The 19,264-nt window shown below is 37.3% G+C and overlaps 2 protein-coding genes across 2 annotated transcripts; both read left to right on the top strand.

Moving 5' to 3' along the window:
• The first annotated feature begins 1,997 nt into the window (after positions 1-1,997).
• Positions 1,998-9,062, top strand: LOC117813107 (palmitoyltransferase ZDHHC15B-like). The gene is made up of 13 exons (XM_034684197.1): positions 1,998-2,185; positions 3,680-3,706; positions 3,812-3,906; positions 4,275-4,395; positions 5,461-5,530; positions 5,830-5,862; positions 5,988-6,108; positions 6,675-6,807; positions 6,900-7,026; positions 7,222-7,308; positions 7,396-7,475; positions 7,588-7,634; positions 7,883-9,062. Exons 1-12 carry the CDS (start codon positions 2,023-2,025, stop codon positions 7,629-7,631), a joined length of 1,101 nt encoding a protein of 366 aa, XP_034540088.1. The 5' UTR covers positions 1,998-2,022; the 3' UTR covers positions 7,632-7,634; positions 7,883-9,062.
• A 1,838-nt stretch (positions 9,063-10,900) lies between these two features.
• Positions 10,901-18,741, top strand: LOC117813154 (organic solute transporter subunit alpha-like). The gene is made up of 8 exons (XM_034684273.1): positions 10,901-10,976; positions 12,222-12,373; positions 12,870-12,943; positions 13,700-13,858; positions 15,892-16,003; positions 16,095-16,241; positions 17,501-17,606; positions 17,708-18,741. The coding sequence occupies exons 1-8, from the start codon at positions 10,901-10,903 to the stop codon at positions 17,866-17,868; spliced, it is 987 nt and encodes a 328-aa protein (XP_034540164.1). The 3' UTR covers positions 17,869-18,741.
• Positions 18,742-19,264: the final 523 nt, after the last annotated feature.

Raw genomic sequence — 19,264 nt, 5'->3', positions numbered from 1 at the left:
TTGCAGGTGGTCTGGAGGAGAAAGGCAATACAGCTAACACAGCTGAATACAATCATTTTAGTTTAAAACATAGACTGTATAATGTATAACACAATTAATGTACCAAAAGTTGCTTCCATAAATCAGCCACATTTTATCTAATCTGGCTTAAAATGCTCTTAAATTAGTCCTTATGGAAGCTTTAAGCAGACATGCAACCAGGCTTTCTATTTACCTTGTTTCCCGTAATAACAAGTAATGAGGGCCTGAGCAACAGAAGAGGTGCAAGGACCCTGGTGAAGAGTAAGGAAGTCTTGTTTGTTCCTTCTTTTTCAAATGAAACACATATTTGGAAGCTATAGCATGCCTCAAAACTCACCAAATTTGGCGTGTGCATTAGGACTGGTGAAAAAAAAATGTATATTTTGTGATACCTGTTTGTGATTTTTTAAAACGTCAGCCCCTGAAGTTGTTTTTACCTACAAATATGAAAAGTACACATTTTGTCAAATCCCTCAAAAGTCACTTATTATTTCATTCCTGAACCCTTTGTGGAAAGAGAAAGTATTCTTACTTACAATGTCTAGACTGTTCTAAATTTCATTAGTTTCTTGAAAGTTTCAGTTGGAGCAGATGTACCTATTCACTTTTTGTCATACATATAGCACCACCTACTGTGCTCGTATTCGGTATGCACAAAATTCCACATGTACTGATTACTATTTGAAGGTACACAGTTGCAGCTGCAGAAAAAGCTACTGCTGCTAAACACCACTGCAGTGCAAGAGCCAATTCATTGCCATTTGTGGAATTAAATTCTGGTCGTTTTCTTGACGTCTCCACTTATTTATCTGGTTATCTGAAGATACCAGCACTGTTTTTGGCATGTTAATGATTTCACTTCAGTTGTTTTCTTGATATCTCAATTTATTTTACATGCAGTTTTGAAATAACAAAGCTTTTCCCTTTGACAGATTATTTTATCTCATTATCTAAAGATAACAAAGCTGGTTTTCTGGTGGATAATTAATGACAGGAGGATTTTCTGGCTCTGTAGAAAACAGCACAAAACTGGTCACTCTGAGGTTTGATGTTAATTCAAAATCTTCAGAACAAAACTACTGAAATGTACTTGTTACCAAGGATTTAAACTAAACGGCTGGGTGCATGCCTATTTTAGGCTTCCATATTTATTCCTTCTATTGGCTCAATACATATATATATATATATATTTAGAAAATACAATAACGACAAAAGACAAAGTGTGGTACACCTCAAAGTCTTGGTTTGTGGGTTTAAAAATGAGGTGGCCTTATGCATGTCAGTTGTTGACTTGTAAGGTTGATGTGGTCTTATTCTGCCCTCAAGTGGTCAGGTAATTGTGAAGCTTCACACAGCACTCTTTTAAATGTACAATTTCATTAACAAAACTTAATGAATGCATGTCTTATTTGGTGGCCTATAACTTTAGTTGTTTTAATTTGTTATTGTATGAAGTCAAACAAAGATTGAGGAAGGCAAGATGCCTTTCTTGATGATGAATGTTGTTTCTAGCTGTAAAGGAATTCAATACGTATTATTTTGATTATTATTTCAAACCTGTTGTTCTTTACTGTTGTTGTTGTTTTTTCTGTAGTGGTTGTCACTGTAATTTTTATGTATAGGCTATATATATGTTTCTACTTGTCCATCTCACTGTTCAACAGGTTTGCGGGAGTGAGAGGGGGAGGGAGGGAGGGATGATCTTGTTCATGTATGTTTAGAAAAAACAAAAAACATTGAATGAAACTACACTGATTTAAACTTCTTTTTGGAAAAATTCAAATAAAAAAAAAAATAATAATAAAAAAAAGAATTAAATCCGTTTTTCACTGTGTTTCACTAATCGACGACTCTGTGGTCAATGTAAAGCATCCTGAGGAGTAAAATATTTTTTGAGGATTACCTGCAGGACACTCAGGAACTACAAACCACTCAGCGCATGCTCAGTAGTGCCTCAGTTTCCGTTAGGTGTCGGTCCTCTCGCCCCGGCCGTTTAAAACCATGGACATGACGTCACCGGCAGCTAATGTCACACTCGGATTAAAGATGGCGCCCTCTCATGCACTGAAGTGCTGTAAACGGGTTCTGAACTGGATACCTGTGCTGTTTATAAACCTGGTCGTCGGCTGGTCTTATTACGCGTATGTCGTGGAGCTCTGTGTCTGTAAGTACGCTCACTTTTGCACGTTTTTCAGCTCTCGCAGGGCGGATAATGTGCTCGGGTTGACAGTTGCAGGGTTTCCAACTTTGCCAAGCTAAGTGAGATTTCTACTGCGGACCGTCAACCTGCTGTAATACTGATTATTATATTTACGTCAAATAAACAACAAACAGACACGGAAACCTGTGAAGTTGCCATGTTTATATTGTTGATTGGAACTGACAACTTTTTCTACCTGAATGTGAAGAGTAGAGAGTGTCTGTGTCTGTTGTCATTAATTAATAATTAATAACTTTATAATGATCGTGTGAATGTATCAGGTAACAAAGTGCTATATTGATTCAACAAATAATAAAGATGTTGTGTTCTGTTTAAATTATAGATTTTGCATTTTAAATGAATGGACAAGACGGTTTAAAGATGCCCTTAATAATTACATGCACGTTTTCTTAACGTGTTTTGTGTATACAGTTAATCTATAAATGTATTCAGTATATTCCTTTTTACCATTGTTTGCACCCTTCACGTAAAGGCTTGCTTGTTCTTATCTTATTGCTTATTATTCATTGACAATGTGCAATATTGTAATTTATTCCATAATATATTTTATTATTATATTCATCTACTACATGCACACTCTGGCTTTGGCGAATTTAACTTATTTAATGTCCTTAAAAGTACTTCTTTACCTTTCTTTGTACAGATAGTATTTTTATTTTTATTTAGAATTTTTTAATTAGGTGTATATATTTATTGTCCTTACTGTCTTGTTGTTTTATTCACCATGTCAAATTCATTGTGTGTGCAAGCTCACTTGGCAATAAAGCTTTCTTGAATCTTAAATCTTGACAATGTGAAAAAAATTGAGGCCTTAAAACTTGAAAGCTATTAAACTGATCAGTGTTTGTTTAAAAAGCCACTAACAAATCAAACTGTGTTCTCCTGAACAATGGAAATACTCTTCTCAAATACTTGATGTGAATGTCTGTAATTAAGACCAAAGGTTGCTCTTAAATTCATGTGATTAAATAGCAACAATTCTTAATCCATGAATTGAATCTAACAAAATATTGATCCAGACAATAAGACTGCTTTTTTTAGCATGTCATAATCAGGGAAAGATATTATTGTTATCAGCAATGCTTAAACTAGCAGGTCTACAGTAGTTCTGGCTTTATGAGAAAGTACGTTTTATTTTTCAGCCTTGAACCAATAATAATAAAATGATTGGCGTGGGGTTGTACTGTAGTTATGTGTGTAACTCCTCGGCTGTGGTCAGGACAGGGACATCCCTGCTGCTCAAACAAAGCTCTCTGTTATGGGAGGGTCACTGCTGGCCGTGCCAGGCTGCTGCCACATGGTGCAAGAAACGGGTGGTGTGTGTGTGTGTGTGTGTGTGTGTGTGTGTGTGTATTTGTTAGGGGGGATGTGTAGTCAAGCATTCTGAGGACATCTCTCTTTACTTATTATGCATCTATTTCTCTTTGTCTTTCGTAGATACAATACCAAATAATGCAGAACGAAGTAAGTGTTTCTTTTTTTAAGTGTTTTATTCCACATTTGTTGTTCTTAGAGAAAATGATCTCCAGATGCCAGTTTAACAAGCTCTATTTTCTCTTTTCTCAACAGTCAGCTACTTGGTCATCTTTCACATTTTCTTCACCATGTTTATATGGTCCTACTGGAAAACCATCTGGTCCACACCAGCTGGCCCTTCGAAAGCTGTAGGTCTAGACTTTGTATATGTCCGACTTTTAAAAGAGGTTTCCATTGAGTATGTGCTTTCAAAAAGTTTAAAGTATATCTGTACAGGGCACGACTTTAGCTTCAGTTAAATTGCACGCCCATATAGTGAGTGACCCGGGTTCAATTCCAGCCTGTGGCCCCTTACCCGCATGTTACTCCTCCACTATCTCCCAGTTTCCTGATCTATCCACTGTCTTCTCCTCCCTAAATAAAGATGTAAAGGCCCAACAATCTAACTTTAAAGTATATCTGTACATATATATTCAAAAAAAACATCTCAAATAGAGTCCTCAGTACAATATCTGTTGGGACCTTCACTGACTGTATCCTTCTTTTTATTTGTCAGTTTGGACTTCCCCGAGCAGAGAAGGAACTGTATGAACGAGAAGAGCGAGCTGAGACACAGCAGGAGATTCTGAAGAAGGTGGCGAGGACTTTACCCGTATACACACGCACGGCAGGAGGAGGTGAGGCCAACAACATGGTGACAAAATCAACTGTGGTGGGCACACCATTTTGATACTCAGCAGTCGATATTAAACCCTATCGCCAAGAAACACTGTTAACAGTTTTCACCATGGTGTCTTACAAAATAGTAAGGTCACGCTGGAAGTTCTTGTTTATCAGTCACATGGAAACACAACCAAGGCAAGGCAAATGACATTGTGTAAATGTGTTGCTTCACTACGTTTCTCCCTTTTGGATAAAAAAGCAACTCATTTTTGTTTACTTCATAATAGAAACCCCCTAGTTCCATCCAGACACTGACAGTTTCATGACTTTCATGTCATCCTGTACAAAAGAGCAATCTTTCTGTTGATCTGCTGATATACAGGTTTTCTTACGGGAAAACTGATTTGCAGTGAAATTGATGACATCTTAAAATGTTATTTTTTAGCTCTGCACAAAATCCACTAGGTGACATTTTATGTCCTGGCACAACAATGTCTCCTATCCTATAGGCCCATTTTAGAACCCCTTTGTCCTTTCATGTCCTCACACACTCAAACACTACACATGTAATGTCAATGATGTCTGAAGGGACTCATCTCATGTAGTAAAACCTGGAAATGAGCCAGATATAATTAGAGTAAAAGCTGTTGTTTCTCTGCCATCAGGGAATACTAGATTTAGCTGTCTTGTGGTTACATATCTGCTTTCATTAGGAGGATTATTTAGACTCAGGTGCAGTTTGTTTGTTCTATAGGCCTCATCTGGCTTTTTACCTCATTAACAATAATGATCTCAACTGCTTGGTTTCACAGGGACACAAGATAATACAGCTCTGATTACACTGGAACATGTAGAACTACTAACGCACAAACAGTTTATGGGGCATTTTTGGTTTAAACAGGATTATTTTGCAATCAAGGGTAAAGTCTGAAAGTGTTAGAAATACAAAATGCCTCAAATTCTGGAATATTTGCTGCCTTGCACTCACTGGGACTTTAATATAACAATGCTGTTGTTGTGAGAAAAGCATCAGTAGTTAAACAGTGTAACTAACTATTTTTTAATGTTTCTCTAAACAGCCATCAGATACTGTGACCACTGCCAGATAGTCAAACCTGACCGCTGCCATCACTGCTCCACCTGTGAGATGTGAGTGTTTACTGACTGATTTGTTTTACCTAAAGGAGCAAAAGTAGCTGTTGAATAAAAAATAGAAAAAAAATGCAAATGTGTTGCTGTAAATATTGTTTAAGTTTTTCATATGTGACATAAACAGATTTCAAACACACATTTCTTTATGAATATGGAGCAATATACTGCAGACACTTTATCTGCCAGTGCATTCTTAGTGCTTCTGGATACCTGTAGGGACAAAGTGTGTGAGATTTTAACATTTTCTAGTTGGCTCTAATAGGCGCTATACTTTTCTTTTACCCATATTCTTGAAGGTGTGTGCTGAAAATGGACCATCACTGCCCCTGGTAAGCTTTCATCATCTCACCTTGCATTTAACATTTGAAAATATTTTTATGAGTTTGTCTTAAAAGTAAAAAGGTCATCCTTCTTTATATTTTCCTGTCTCATGTTCCTGAATGTTTCATCTTAGGGTGAATAACTGTGTTGGATTCTCAAACTACAAGTTCTTTGTCTTGTTCCTGGCCTACGCTTCACTCTACTGTGCGGTTATTTGTGCTACAGTCATCCAGTATTTCCTCAAGTTCTGGACTGTAAGTACACAAACTTCCCCTTTTTTATAACCAGTACCTGCTGTTATCATGTGAGTGCTTAATCCATTTTATTGAGAAGATCAGCATTGAGAGCTTGGTTTTAAAGAAATTCTGCTTCAGACAGACAGCATAAAACAACTTGCACCTGAATGGGATCATTATTTATTATTGAACTACATGAGACGGTTGAGTCTTGAGTGTCAGCAGGCTGTGGTGAGGCATGTGATCAGTCACTGGTGATTGCATCGCAAGACTAACTGATTGGTTTGCAGATGTGACGCTGTAGTGTACAAGTGTCATGTGACCTGTTATCAGGAGATCCTCTTCACCACTCTTATTTGCATGAGACAATAACTCCTCTCACTTAGTCCAACACTGAAGGAGTAGATTGTGTTCCAGCAATGCCAAGACAGATGTGAAATGCTGTTCTGAAGGAACAAAAGGCAAATCAAATGTTGAATTCTTCCTCTGTACTGCTGCTGCTTCTGTCAGTCCTCAGATAAAGATCACTTGACTTAACTTCACACATTAGGCTAACACTCTTCTTTTTTTTTTCCTGTCTGCAGAAACAGCTGCCTGACACGCACGCCAAATTCCACATCTTGTTTCTTTTCTTTGTTGCGGCCATGTTCTTCATCAGCATACTGTCCCTTTTCAGTTACCATCTGTGGCTTGTGGGAAAGAACAGGACCACAATAGGTAGCTATAAAAACATTTAGTTTTATGAAACTCCTGATGAAATCTGATTAAGTCACCACTAATTCACTGTTGTTTTATGTATTTACTTTCAGAGGCTTTCAGGGCTCCTGTCTTCACAAACGGGCCAGACAAAAACGGATTTTCTCTTGGCTTTCGGAGAAATGGAGCTGAGGTGTTTGGAGACCAAGCTAAGTACTGGATTATTCCAGTTTTCTCAAGGTGAGTGAATTTTGGCAGCACAAGTTGTAATAGGTCTACACTGTGCTTTAAACGGATTAAATCTGTACTTGCAGACTTAAAAAAAAAATTCAAAAGTAGTGAAATCATTAAAAAGGGAAGTCTTGAAAGCACAGTTAACCATGACTCTCATCTATTAACATGTTTCTTCATGCTCTTTCTATCTCTGTTTATTAGTCTGGGCGATGGACATTCCTTTGTTACCAGATTGGTACACATAGATCCTGAACATGCTAACAGTGTCCTGCAGCAGAATGGCAAAAGGCAAGTATTGTTTTCCTTTTAAAACACTTAACCTGTCATCTTTCAGTTTCTGTTTGCTGATAATCTTTAATGTGACTTTAATCACAGTCCTGTTGACGGGGAGGCCAAACCCACTGCACTTGGAAACAACATACAACACACCATGGAAGAAAGCAAAGACAACATTAGTATGTTGATTTTCTTTTTTTTTTCTCAAAACTTTTATTGAAAATGTTTCAGCTCAAAAACGCCTCTATCTAATCCTGAACCCTGTTTTACGTTCTCTCTTTTTCCTTTCAGACGGAGGCCAGACAGTCTCTGTGACGATGGAGAGTGACCCATAGCAGGTGTGTGAACACAAATCATTTGAAAACTGTGGAGCTTTGCTGGCTTGACCTCCTCCTGTGTTTATCTGTTCTTTGTTGGCCCTTGTTGGGGGCCGCATACAACATTTTAATGTTTGAAGTGTTTGCTGTATGTTTTTGTTGATTGTTAATGTTCTGGTTTTTGTTTTTAACTCTGTAAAGCACTTTGAATTGCTCTTTGTATGAATGGTGCTTTATAAATAAACTTGCCTTGCCTTGCCTTGTTGCAGGTCTCCTGCGTATCAGAACTATGTAGCCTTAAACCAGGAGCATCAGCACCGCAACGGAGTGGCCCTCTACCCTCACTTTGAGTTTGACACTGCAGCGTCAAGCAACATAGTTCTGTACATACATTAGATGGACCAATCTTCATCAAGTGCGCTTTGGATCAGCATCACAAAACACATCAAAGACTGTGCAGCAACCTCTTGGACTACACAAGTCTGAAGCTGAGGTGACTTGCAGGTTCACAGTCGCAGGTATTGTCTTTGATTAAAGCCAAAGACATTCAAATGATGTTGCACTATTGTTGCATCTGAAAACTCAAAGACTGCGTTATCTGCCTGGAACCAACATACAGATTCATCATCAGTGTCTGCCAAAATTGTTATCTTAAATATTTAAACCAGAATATCATGATTTATCAGTATTAATCCAGCTTTAATAACTAAGCCAAACAATCTGGTAATGTTTAGTAGATAAAGCCAGAATCTGTGATAACACCCACTAAATGTCAACACTATCAAATATTATCACTTTAAAAGTCAAGCACAGTGAAGTTAAAGAGCCCATCAGTCAATTATCACTCTGTCTTATTTAGTTCACAGTTTACATGTTTAGAAATATTGAAGGTCTTTTTGTTTACACTTGTAAGATATTTATTTTTTACATTTCAAATTTTATACTGTGGTTGCACATACATCTTAGAAATGCTTTAAATGTAACGACCAAATCCAGTTTAATGACTGTTTAATTCTAATATCAAATACTGATTTAATTTATTGAATTATTAAACCAATATGCTTTGTATAATGCAGCGTAACTATCAGTGGATTGCCATTTGTCGATGCTTTATTTATGTTTGTAAATTTATTATTTTCAAGTGTTTTTTTAAATTGTTGATTTTACTGTAATAGCTTGTTTTATTTTATTTTAAATTATTATTATTGTTTTTTTAAACGTATAGATGATCATGTTTGTCAATATCTCTCTTCATATGTTTTCACTTTCATGATCAATCCTTTGCCGCTGTATGTACTCGTTTGAAAATTAATCAATCTGGAGTGTGAATGCCAACGATTAATATCTGTGTTCTTTTCATCTTTTTTCCAGTTTGATTATAAGATTTACAAGTTGGACTGGAAGGGTGAAAATGAAAACTCAATAAAACCATCACAAGAAATCATTAAAGAGGTCCACTTTGTTCTTCGGACTAATCCCTGGCTGATAAGAAGGACATGATGTACCAGGTATAAAAGAGAAGCCTGGTGCCATCTCAAATGGTCCTTTTGATGCTCAGGCAATGTTTCACTTGACACTTTTATTTCGGTTGTAAAGAAGAAACATCAAGAGCGGATATTTCATTTTATTAATCAGTTTATTCAACAGGAACAATACATGTGGGCATTGTTTCATCTAATGAAAGTGCAACATTTTCTAGCTGTGGCTAATTTGTCCCTGGACATTCTCAAATAATTGAAGAAGACGTCTTTAATGAGTAAAAGAGGAGCAATATTCAGTTTGGTTAATACCTCAGCCAAAAGAGAAATTATGGTTTTGAGAAACTCACACATTTCAAATCCAGTGAGAAAAGGAAGTCTAGCAATCCGGAAATTACGTTAATTTCAAAGATGTCAATGGGATAGTTGTGACACAAGACTGCTCACCTCATGTTTATGAGATCATTAAAACCGACACGTTCAGACAAGCGTTTAACTGAACAGGGTGGGCGGGGAACAGGACTGACCGGCTAACAGGGGAGAGGTGAATGAACTGGATGTCGTTCACATGTCCATAACAATGCATCAGATAAAGTCTCAACACTTCAGCTTTAGCAGCAGGAACTCTGTAACCCTTTTAAGAGCTTTTTTATGGATGATTATAAAGGATTTTCATTTACAGAATGCATAATGTATATATTGTACATTTTAAACATTTTTACATTTATTATATATGTTACTTTACTGCTTCTAGTTTTGGTGCTAGCAAGACCATCTGACACACCCAGCTTACCAAATTGCATTTAGTATAAATCCTTGCATCTATTGAAGGCAGTCAAAGTGGCTGAATAAAACATGGTGGAAATCAATAAATGATATCATCATGAAACGTGTTTCGAATCAACGTCCTGTGATAAATGGGTATCTCTATAAAGTTCTCTTTTCATGAGGTCAGATAAACAGCACTGTGTTCAGTTTTTATGCAACGATGAGGATGACTGTTTAATCTTCAGAAGTGGGAGAATTTTCTCATCCTTTGAAGGAAAACTTAATTCTAAAATCTTCAGTTTAACATGAATGACTTTCACTGAACAGAAATAAATCAAATGAAATACAAATAAATAAATAAATAAGATAAAATATAAATAAATACATAAGATAAAATATAAATAAATAAGATAAAATATAAATAAATAAGTAAATGAATAAATAAGAAATACATTGACTTTTAAGGTCTTTACTGCTCAAGGTAAATATATCGACAACACTTACTAAAATGTTTTACTTGAATTTAACATATTTAGCAAAGATAATTGGGGGCACAACATGAAAAGCCACTGAATAGCTGCATTAAGATGAATAAGCTAGGTTATAAAATATTCATATTACTCACAGCCTGACCTTGAAGCAGTTTTCTTTATCTCTCATACCTTTTATATTCACTGAGAAGGAAACTACACACCCTGTCAAAGTTCACCTGTCATGACTTACTCCGCAGGTCTCACATTTTAACTTCAACCCTGACCTTTGTGTTTCTTTAATGACTGTGATTCTGTGAATGAATGAGTGACAGTTACTTACGCAGTGGTTCTTTGTAACTTTGTAAGCTGTGAGCCCCTCATCCAACTCTCACTCCGTAAAAGTCACCGTGAGAGTAAAGTACACCTGCTCTTCAACTTACAACCTGGAGTCTACGGCTGACACTGCAATGTGAAGGAAAGACAGATTCTTAAAGGAGATCTTGGTACATGCTGAAAGAAAAAGTTTGACTTTTATTCTAGTATTTCTGAAGAGGACCATCTGGACACCATGGAGGAAGAGCTAAACAGCACCATCGATCCTGCTTGTTTACAAGAGCCCCCGCTGGCTATTGATGTGATAAAGCGTAAGTGACCCACATCCTGCCTGCTGATAATGTTTACTTCTTAACCGCACTGAACTAATGACAATAACAAATCAACTCAAGCAGTTTGTTGAGTGTCTTGAATGTACCATTAATGTTTAATGTACTTTATATGTACTCAGTCAGCCCCACCAAGATTTTGATACTCTTTTTGGGAAACATGGAATAATGTAAGATTCAGAGACAACAACACAACTACACAATAATTAATGAAGTGATAAAAACACACACAGCATAAAAATCTGGGCAGCATGACAGAAGAGGCGTTGTGTTAATTTATCAACATCACTTCATAAAAGAAATATAAATATATAAAATAAACAAAAATCAATGTCATGTAAACTATTGTATGTATAATTAGGGCTTTCCAATGTACATTAAAAAAACGTTTTAACATTAATTTTAATGAAAAACGAGTGAGTTATCCTCATTGAACCATAATCTGTGAGAATTAGAGAACACCAATGGACTAAATCTTGATTTAAGTGGTCAGTAATAGAGGTAAAAATTTGATAAAAAAAAAAAAAAAAAGTCAAATTCCAGAGAAACGAACATAACAGGAGGGTTAAATGAGAAAAAGATGTGATGTAGTTTAAGAGCTCTAACAGAAAGGTTGTTTTAACCAGCAACATGAAGTAGCTATTTGTCTTTACAATAAATAAGTCCATAGGTGTGACACAGAAACAGGGAAGTTGTTGATGTTGATTACAATATAGATATGACTCAAGTTGACTCAACATTAAAAGAGATTAGGGATGCTATTTTTTCTGCTGAACCTTTGTCTAATTTCTTATTTGTACATCAAACGTTTAATATATTGCAAAACAAGGTTCATGAGTACTACTTTTGGGCTCATCAACAGTAGTGTGGGTGTCATTTAAAGTGATAATGGCAGTAATATATTGATTTGTTATGTTTATGGGCTCAGGCTTGGGTCAAATCCATGTGTTTATGGTAGTTTTGTCTTGATTAGGAAAATGTATGTTCTTAATGTAAATACTTAAACTGTAATGGATCGAGCATAAAGCCCCATGGCACCCCACTAAGACGATAAATCAATATTAGAATCAACCTTTAGACAGCTGCCCCTTGTAACGTATTTCTCACCAAAATAAAATCCTTATGTGCTGTTTTCACATTAAGCATGTCAAACTTCATACATGTAAACCTGACCATAAAATAACCCACGCCTGTCCATCCCTCTCTGCTTTGACTGTTTCATCACAGAGATGGATGCGTTTGGATTTTGCCTTTACTCCATGCTCAGCCTGATGTCCTGTGTGTCTCTGGTGCTGTATCTGGAGCAGTGTGTCTTCATTTATAAACACCTGCCCTACCCCAAGAAGGCCACCATTATGTGGGTGAATGGTGCAGCACCAGTGAGTATTCACGCCTGTTTAAAAATGATAATATCGTGCTAATTCTTCGACAGATTCAAATGCATGTGCAAAATGTTGTATGTGTGTATGTGGGTGTGAGTGAAAAAAACTTAAATGAGCCCAAGCCAATGGTGTAAAAGAATAAATGAGAACAATCATGCTTTATTTAAATTATTATTATTTGACTTATTTTGATTATACATATTTTATTGTTGGTGTGCATTAGTCTCTATTTTATTTTATTATTATTATTATTATTATTATTATTATTATTATTATTATTATTATTATTATTATTATTTTCCCCTAATACTGTGTCTTGCCATTGTTTTATTTCCGCTTCTTTCTTGTTTTTCAATCGCTGTAAAGCCCTTTGGGTTGCATTTGATTTGTATGAAAGGTTCTATATAGATAAAGCTTGATTGATTGATTGAAATTTATTTGAAATTACTGGTGTTATTATAATATCATGTATTCTTGTATTTCTATCAAACAGTGCATTGCTACCATGGCTTGTTTTGGGATGTGGATCCCGAAGGCAGTCATGATCACAGACATGACGTCTAACTGGTATGATTTCTCTCACTTGAATCACCCCGTCATTTATCAAAATGAACTAACTTTATCAAAGCAGACAAAGCCACATTGGATCTATTCATAAATACAAACAACACAATCTTGTTAATCTTGCGTACCTTCTTCCTTCCTTACTTGACTAACACAAAACACCACTTTGCATTTGTTTCCTGTTTATTGTCTAAAATCTTTGACCAGTAGCTGTCTTACTTCGCATTTAACTACCAACCTCTGTGATCTCAATGTCAAGGTTATCATAAGAATCTGTCTCTATCTGTCTCTATCTTCTTTATCATTTATCTCTCCATACAATGTTTTTAAAATCAACACAGTTGGCTACTAAACCACAAAGCAGCTACTGTAAAGAGGCCTTCATGAATGTAACTTTCTTAAAAGAAGACTATGTAATGTAGTTTTGTGGCCTTGAACATCTCCATAAAGTAGGAACATAGAGTGCTCTGTTAGGCTTTTATAGGATTTGGCTGTGAGCAGTGATAAGTTTTATGTGCTTTCTGGTTTACGCGCCAGTTTTTGCTGCCAGGCACAGACAGAGCAGCACATTTAACAGGGTCAAAATCCATTTGAATATTTAGCTCTGATTAGCTCATGTGTGGCGAGCAGGACGTTTGGAGCTAAATAAAAAATACTTAATAAAATCATTTTTTGTCACTTCTGCTGAAAAAACCCAGATATTAAATAACATATAGTGTAATATAACATAAACATAATGAATTCTCTTTCTGTGTGTAGTTATTTTGCAGTGGTGGTGTACAAGGTGTTGGTTCTGCTGATCGAGGAGTTGGGGGGAACTCATAAGTTTCTGGAGCGGTTTTCTGGTAAAACAGTGAAGATCAGCACGGGACCCTGCTGCTGCTGTTGTGTTTGTTTACCCCGAGTGCCTATGACACGGTATTTATACCAAATAATAGATGTGATACATGCAGATTTTTTAAATAATTGAATCCTGCTCCTAAGTGATTAACCCTCCTGTTATGTTTGTTAGGGTGAGGGTAAGGATTAGGGTTAGGGTTAGGGTTAGGGTTAGGGTTAGGGTTAGGGTTATGATTAGGGTTAGGGTTAGGGTTAGGGTTATGATTAGGGTTAGGGTGAGGGTTAGGGTTATGATTAGGGTTAGGGTTAGGGTTATGATTAGGGTTAGGGTTAGGTTTGGGGTTAGGGTTAGGGTTATGATTAGGGTTAGGGTTAGGGTTATGATTAGGGTTATGATTAGGGTTAGGGTTAGGGTTAGGGTTATGATTAGGGTTAGGGTTAGGGTTAGGGTTATGATTAGGGTTAGGGTTAGGGTTAGGGTTATGATTAGGGTTATGATTAGGGTTAGGGTTTAGGTTAGGGTTATGATTAGGATTAGGGTTGGGATTAGGGTTAGGGTTAGGGTTATGATTAGGGTTAGGGTTAGGGTTATGATTAGGGTTAGGGTTATGATTAGGATTAGGGTTGGGATTAGGGTTAGGGTTATGATTAGGGTTAGGGTTAGGGTTATGATTAGGGTTAGGGTTAGGGTTATGATTAGGGTTAGGGTTAGGGTTTGATTAGGATTAGGGTTAGGGTTATGATTAGGGTTAGGGTTGGGGTTAGGGGTTATGATTAGGGTTAGGGTTAGGGTTATGATTAGGGTTAGGGTTAGGGTTAGGGTTATGATTAGGATTAGGGTTGGGATTAGGGTTAGGGTTATGATTAGGGTTAGGGTTGGGGTTAGGGTTAGGGTTAGGGTTAGGGTTATGATTAGGGTTAGGGTTATGATTAGGATTAGGGTTGGGGTTAGGGTTAGGGTCATGATTAGGGTTAGTGTTAGGGTTTGGGTTAGGGTTATGATTAGGGTTAGGGTTGGGGTTAGGGTTAGGGTTAGGGTAACATATCCACAGAACAGAACCAGAACGAAAAACTCAAGCAAACAGAACCAAAATCAAGCAAACAGAACTAGAACCAGAACCAGAACCAAACTCAAGCAAACAGAACCAGAACCAGAACCAAACTCAAGCGAACAGAACCAGGATCAGAACCAGAACCAAACTCAAGCAAACAGAACCAGAACCAAACTCAAGCAAACAGAACCAGTACCAGAACCAGAACCAGAACCAAACTCAAGCGAACAGAACCAGGACCAGGACCAGAACCAGAACCAGAACCAGAACCAAACTCAAGCAAACAGAACCAGAACCAGAACCAGAACCAAACTCAAGCAAACAGAACCAGGACCAGAACCAGAAACAAACTCAAGCAAACAGAACCAGAACCAGAACCATAGTCAAGCAAACAGAACCAGAACCACAACTAGAACCAGAACCAGAACCAAACTCAAGCAAACAGAACTAGAACCAGAACCAGAACCAAAATCAAGCAAACAGAACCAGAACCAGGACCAGAACCAAACTAAAGCAAACAGAAGTAGAACCAAACTCAAGCAAACAGAACCAGAACCAAACTCAGGTCAAGAGATAGGGAGAGGGTTTGAGTGTGTGCGTGTGTGTTTGTGTGTGTGTGTGTGTGTGTGTGTGTGTGTGTGTGTGTGTGTGTGTGTGTGTGTGTGTGTGTGTGTGTGTGTGCGTGTGTGTGTGTGTGTGTGTGCACATGATTGGGGTGAAATATGTCACACAGTTGCAAAGAAACAATTAGTATTCTGGTTCGTTTTAGCCTCCACTTTGACTGCCGGGTCAATTTGACCCACGAACAGTATCTATGCAATATAAACATGCAGGGGGGGTTGCCATTATGTGAAAGGAACCATTTTTATTTTATATGTTGATTACGCTAATTAAGGCAAGTAGAAGAAGTTTCATACCAAAAAAACACTTTTAACAATTTTATTATGATTTTTGAATTTTTAAAAGGCTCAATCTGACCCTGAACATAACAGGAGGGTTAAATGATCATCTTGTTTTTAATGTGTACCTTCCTAATGTGCTCCTATCTTGCTCTTCTAGGCGACTGCTGTTCTGGCTGAAGTTGGGCGCTCTTCAGTATGCCATCTTAAAGACAGTGCTCTCAGTCCTCTCTGTAGTCTTGTGGACTAATGGCAACTTTGATCTCTCTGATGTAAGTGTCTGAAATACTTCTTTTCATACCTACGTATACTAAATATGAAATCGCCTTAACACCAAATTGAAAATCTTTGCTTGCTTCTCAGCTAGAGATCAACAGTACAGCCATTTGGATTAATCCATTCATCGGCGTTCTCACCATCATCTCCCTCTGGCCTGTTGCTATCACCTTCATGAACTCCAACATCTTTTTACGCAGCCTCAATATTGTACCCAAGTATGCCATGTACCAAGTAAGTCAACAAAGCTGATACTGAATGAATTCTACAAAGCTCAGCCAGCTCTAAATCAAGATATTTAGATATAAAGCTCCTTTGAGGACTTTTTTTTATCTGGTTATGAAACAGAGTGAAATTAACAGTGATGACTCTTTATGACCTCCAAAAACAAACCATAATAACAACTAAAAGATTGGCAATTTCTTATGTTGTAAATGTTGATGCTTGTAATCACTGCAAGGGGGTAGGTGTAAGACAACATGCAGATGAAAAAGTCTGTACTTTTTCACAGGAACAGTTACATTCATCTGTCAAAGGAGGCAGTATGTCATTAAAAAAAACAAAAACTACTTACACACAAGCAGGAGAAAATCAGCAAAGATATAAAAGGCACCACTTTGGCCACAGGGGGCGCTAAAATCAATAGAAACAGATTTATCTAAACTTGTTAATACTTTGGAGTTTAATCCAAAAGTCAACCGGAATAGGTTGAAGTTCTTACACAGGTCTCTTCAGCTCTGAACTAAAGAACTAAAAAACTTCTCTAATGAGAGGCAAAACATCAATTGTGGGGGGTAGAGAGTGGGGGAAGACGTGCAACAAATGGTGGAGGCTGGGAGTCAAACAAGCGACCGCTGGGACAAGGACTTTAGCCTTTGTATATAGGGTGCATGCTTAAACCGCTCTGCCAAAGGTACCCCATGCAAAAAAAAACCTTTAAGTAGTTAATTTATGTTTAGATTGTTTTATACTCTGTATCGATTTATACTGATATCAATTTAAAAAATGTAAAAAAAAACATGAGCTTTGCTGTGTGTTTTTCAATCGCAATTTTTATCTAATAAATAAAGTTAAATGTTTTTAGACAATGATAATAAATAATCCTGGGAGGATCATATGAGTCTCTCCAACTCATCTGTATCAAAGTTTGCTCAAAATGATAGAAGTGATTCTCTTTTTAATTACAAGTAAAATTCAAAGTGCATTTTTCTGAGAGAGCTGAATTAAACTGAAAAGGAAGTGAAAGCCCGGGAGAGAAAACCCCTTTCACTAAGTTCAACTTTTATTCTATTTATAGGTGCAAGAGACTAGACTGCAGATTTCAGGATAAACAATACTGTCTGTGTTCAGAGAAATACAGCTGATGACAGAACATCAGACTCCTGTTTGAAATACAGATATTTAAAGATGCAGTGCTCAGTTAACCTTAAACACACGAAAGTGTATTACATTACTGTAAATACAGCACATAACTTCATTGTTTTTCTCCCCAGTTAGTACTTGTATTGAGTCAGCTGCAGACATCAATCATTAACATCCTCGCTTTGGATGGAACCATAGCCTGTGCTCCTCCTTTCTCCTCGCAGGCTCGTGGCTCATGTAAGAAACTTTTCTTAATACTTCTGCATCATATTTTGAAAATATGAGATAAAACAATCCATCTGAAACCATGACTTTATTTTTCTCTCTCTATCCTGCAGTGCTGAGTCAGCAGATGATGATCATGGAGATGTTCATCATCACCTTAGTCTGTCGATTTTTCTACCGTCGTACGTATGACCAACTTCCTCCTGAGATGAAGGACAACGATGTAAACGCTCAAGTTGCCCTGCGGGCTGATCTGGTGGAGCATGATGTCTAAAAAAACACAGGCTGTGAAAGAGCTGAAGTCCTCACTGCTCTTTAAAGATGTATCAGCTCATTGTAGCTGAAAGATCACCAAATAGCTGAAGTCATAATTTTAAATTTTTTAAACATCTTACCTCATTCACACTAGAGTTGGAAGGGAAAACATCTCCACTTGGTTTACTTTCAACCCTCCTTTTTGAATTTTTACCTCCCACTAAGCTCTCACTACAATGTATTTATATCAGGTCACAGAAGTTAGAGGGTTGGTACACCAAATTTGCCCCCAAAATATCCCCATTAAATTTTACTGGGTGTCAGGGTCATCTCGAGCAGCATTTATTGTGGAACAGAGATGTTTAATTTCTGACATATTTGATCTTTATTTTTGCATAGAGCAAATTAAATATGATATGCTTACATTGTCTTGAAGTGAATGCATGACACTCAGGGTTTAATAGTTTAAAACTTGAGCAAATGAATAAATAAATACAACTTTCAAAATGGATTGGAGATAAAGTCCAGAGAGGAATTTATTCTCTCTCTTGTGATGTTGGAGAGTCTTTGAAGAAACAGTGTGACATTGTACGACGTACAGTCTGCTTGTTGTGTTTCTTACAGAGAGAAAGTAAGAACATTGATACCACTCATGCTTGTACAGTCTCCCTGTCTGGAGATATAAATATGACTAACCTTTTTCACCTTAAAACTCACTAACAAACACATGATCTTCCAAGGGAACATCATAAGTGAACTTCATATAGTCCTACATTTTCTGTAGGACTCACTAAATGTCATGAATTCTTTTGCCTGTCAGAGTCCCTGTGGTGAGAGCTTTTTAGACTCTGATCCGGACTACAGTCCTGAGCAAAGCCCCTCATCGGGTCAGAGGGAACCGGCCCGAGGTCAAGCGAGAGGGGCAGTAAATAGAGTCAGGGGAAGCAGAGGCAGAGGACAGGGAGTGCACGCCGGGGAAATGTAAGCGCAGGAGGCGGGCAAAACGACAGGACAGGATTTGATTGGTTTCATAAATTGGACCCTAAAGGTGGAGATTGGTTGGTGTTTTCCCAGGTTTACTCCGGCTGTAGATAGCAGCTTTTTTTCGCTCTTTTTTAAGAACACAGTATGTATTGATTGCCATCGGGACATAATATCATTTTAACCAGTGTAACAAAAAGTTTAATTAAATCTGTCTACCAACCCCAGCTTTAACTGACAGGCATTTTACTGTAGTGACTCTGTGGCCATTTTTGCTACATTGGTTCCCCCCCTCCACTGTTAGTGGACACAGGCCCTTAAGCTTCACTTGTCTCATAACATCGAGAAATTAACAGAGACTTTGCAGTGATGTGTTTTTGTGTTCAAAGCCTCAAACTAGGATCCCAAGGAGAGGAATAAACCCTTTGGTAAAA

Source organism: Notolabrus celidotus, chromosome 5, assembly GCF_009762535.1.
Source record: "Notolabrus celidotus isolate fNotCel1 chromosome 5, fNotCel1.pri, whole genome shotgun sequence".
Lineage (NCBI taxonomy): Eukaryota > Metazoa > Chordata > Actinopteri > Labriformes > Labridae > Notolabrus > Notolabrus celidotus.
The sequence above is the reverse complement of the archived record's forward strand: the minus strand, read 5'-3'. Positions and strand labels throughout refer to the sequence as shown.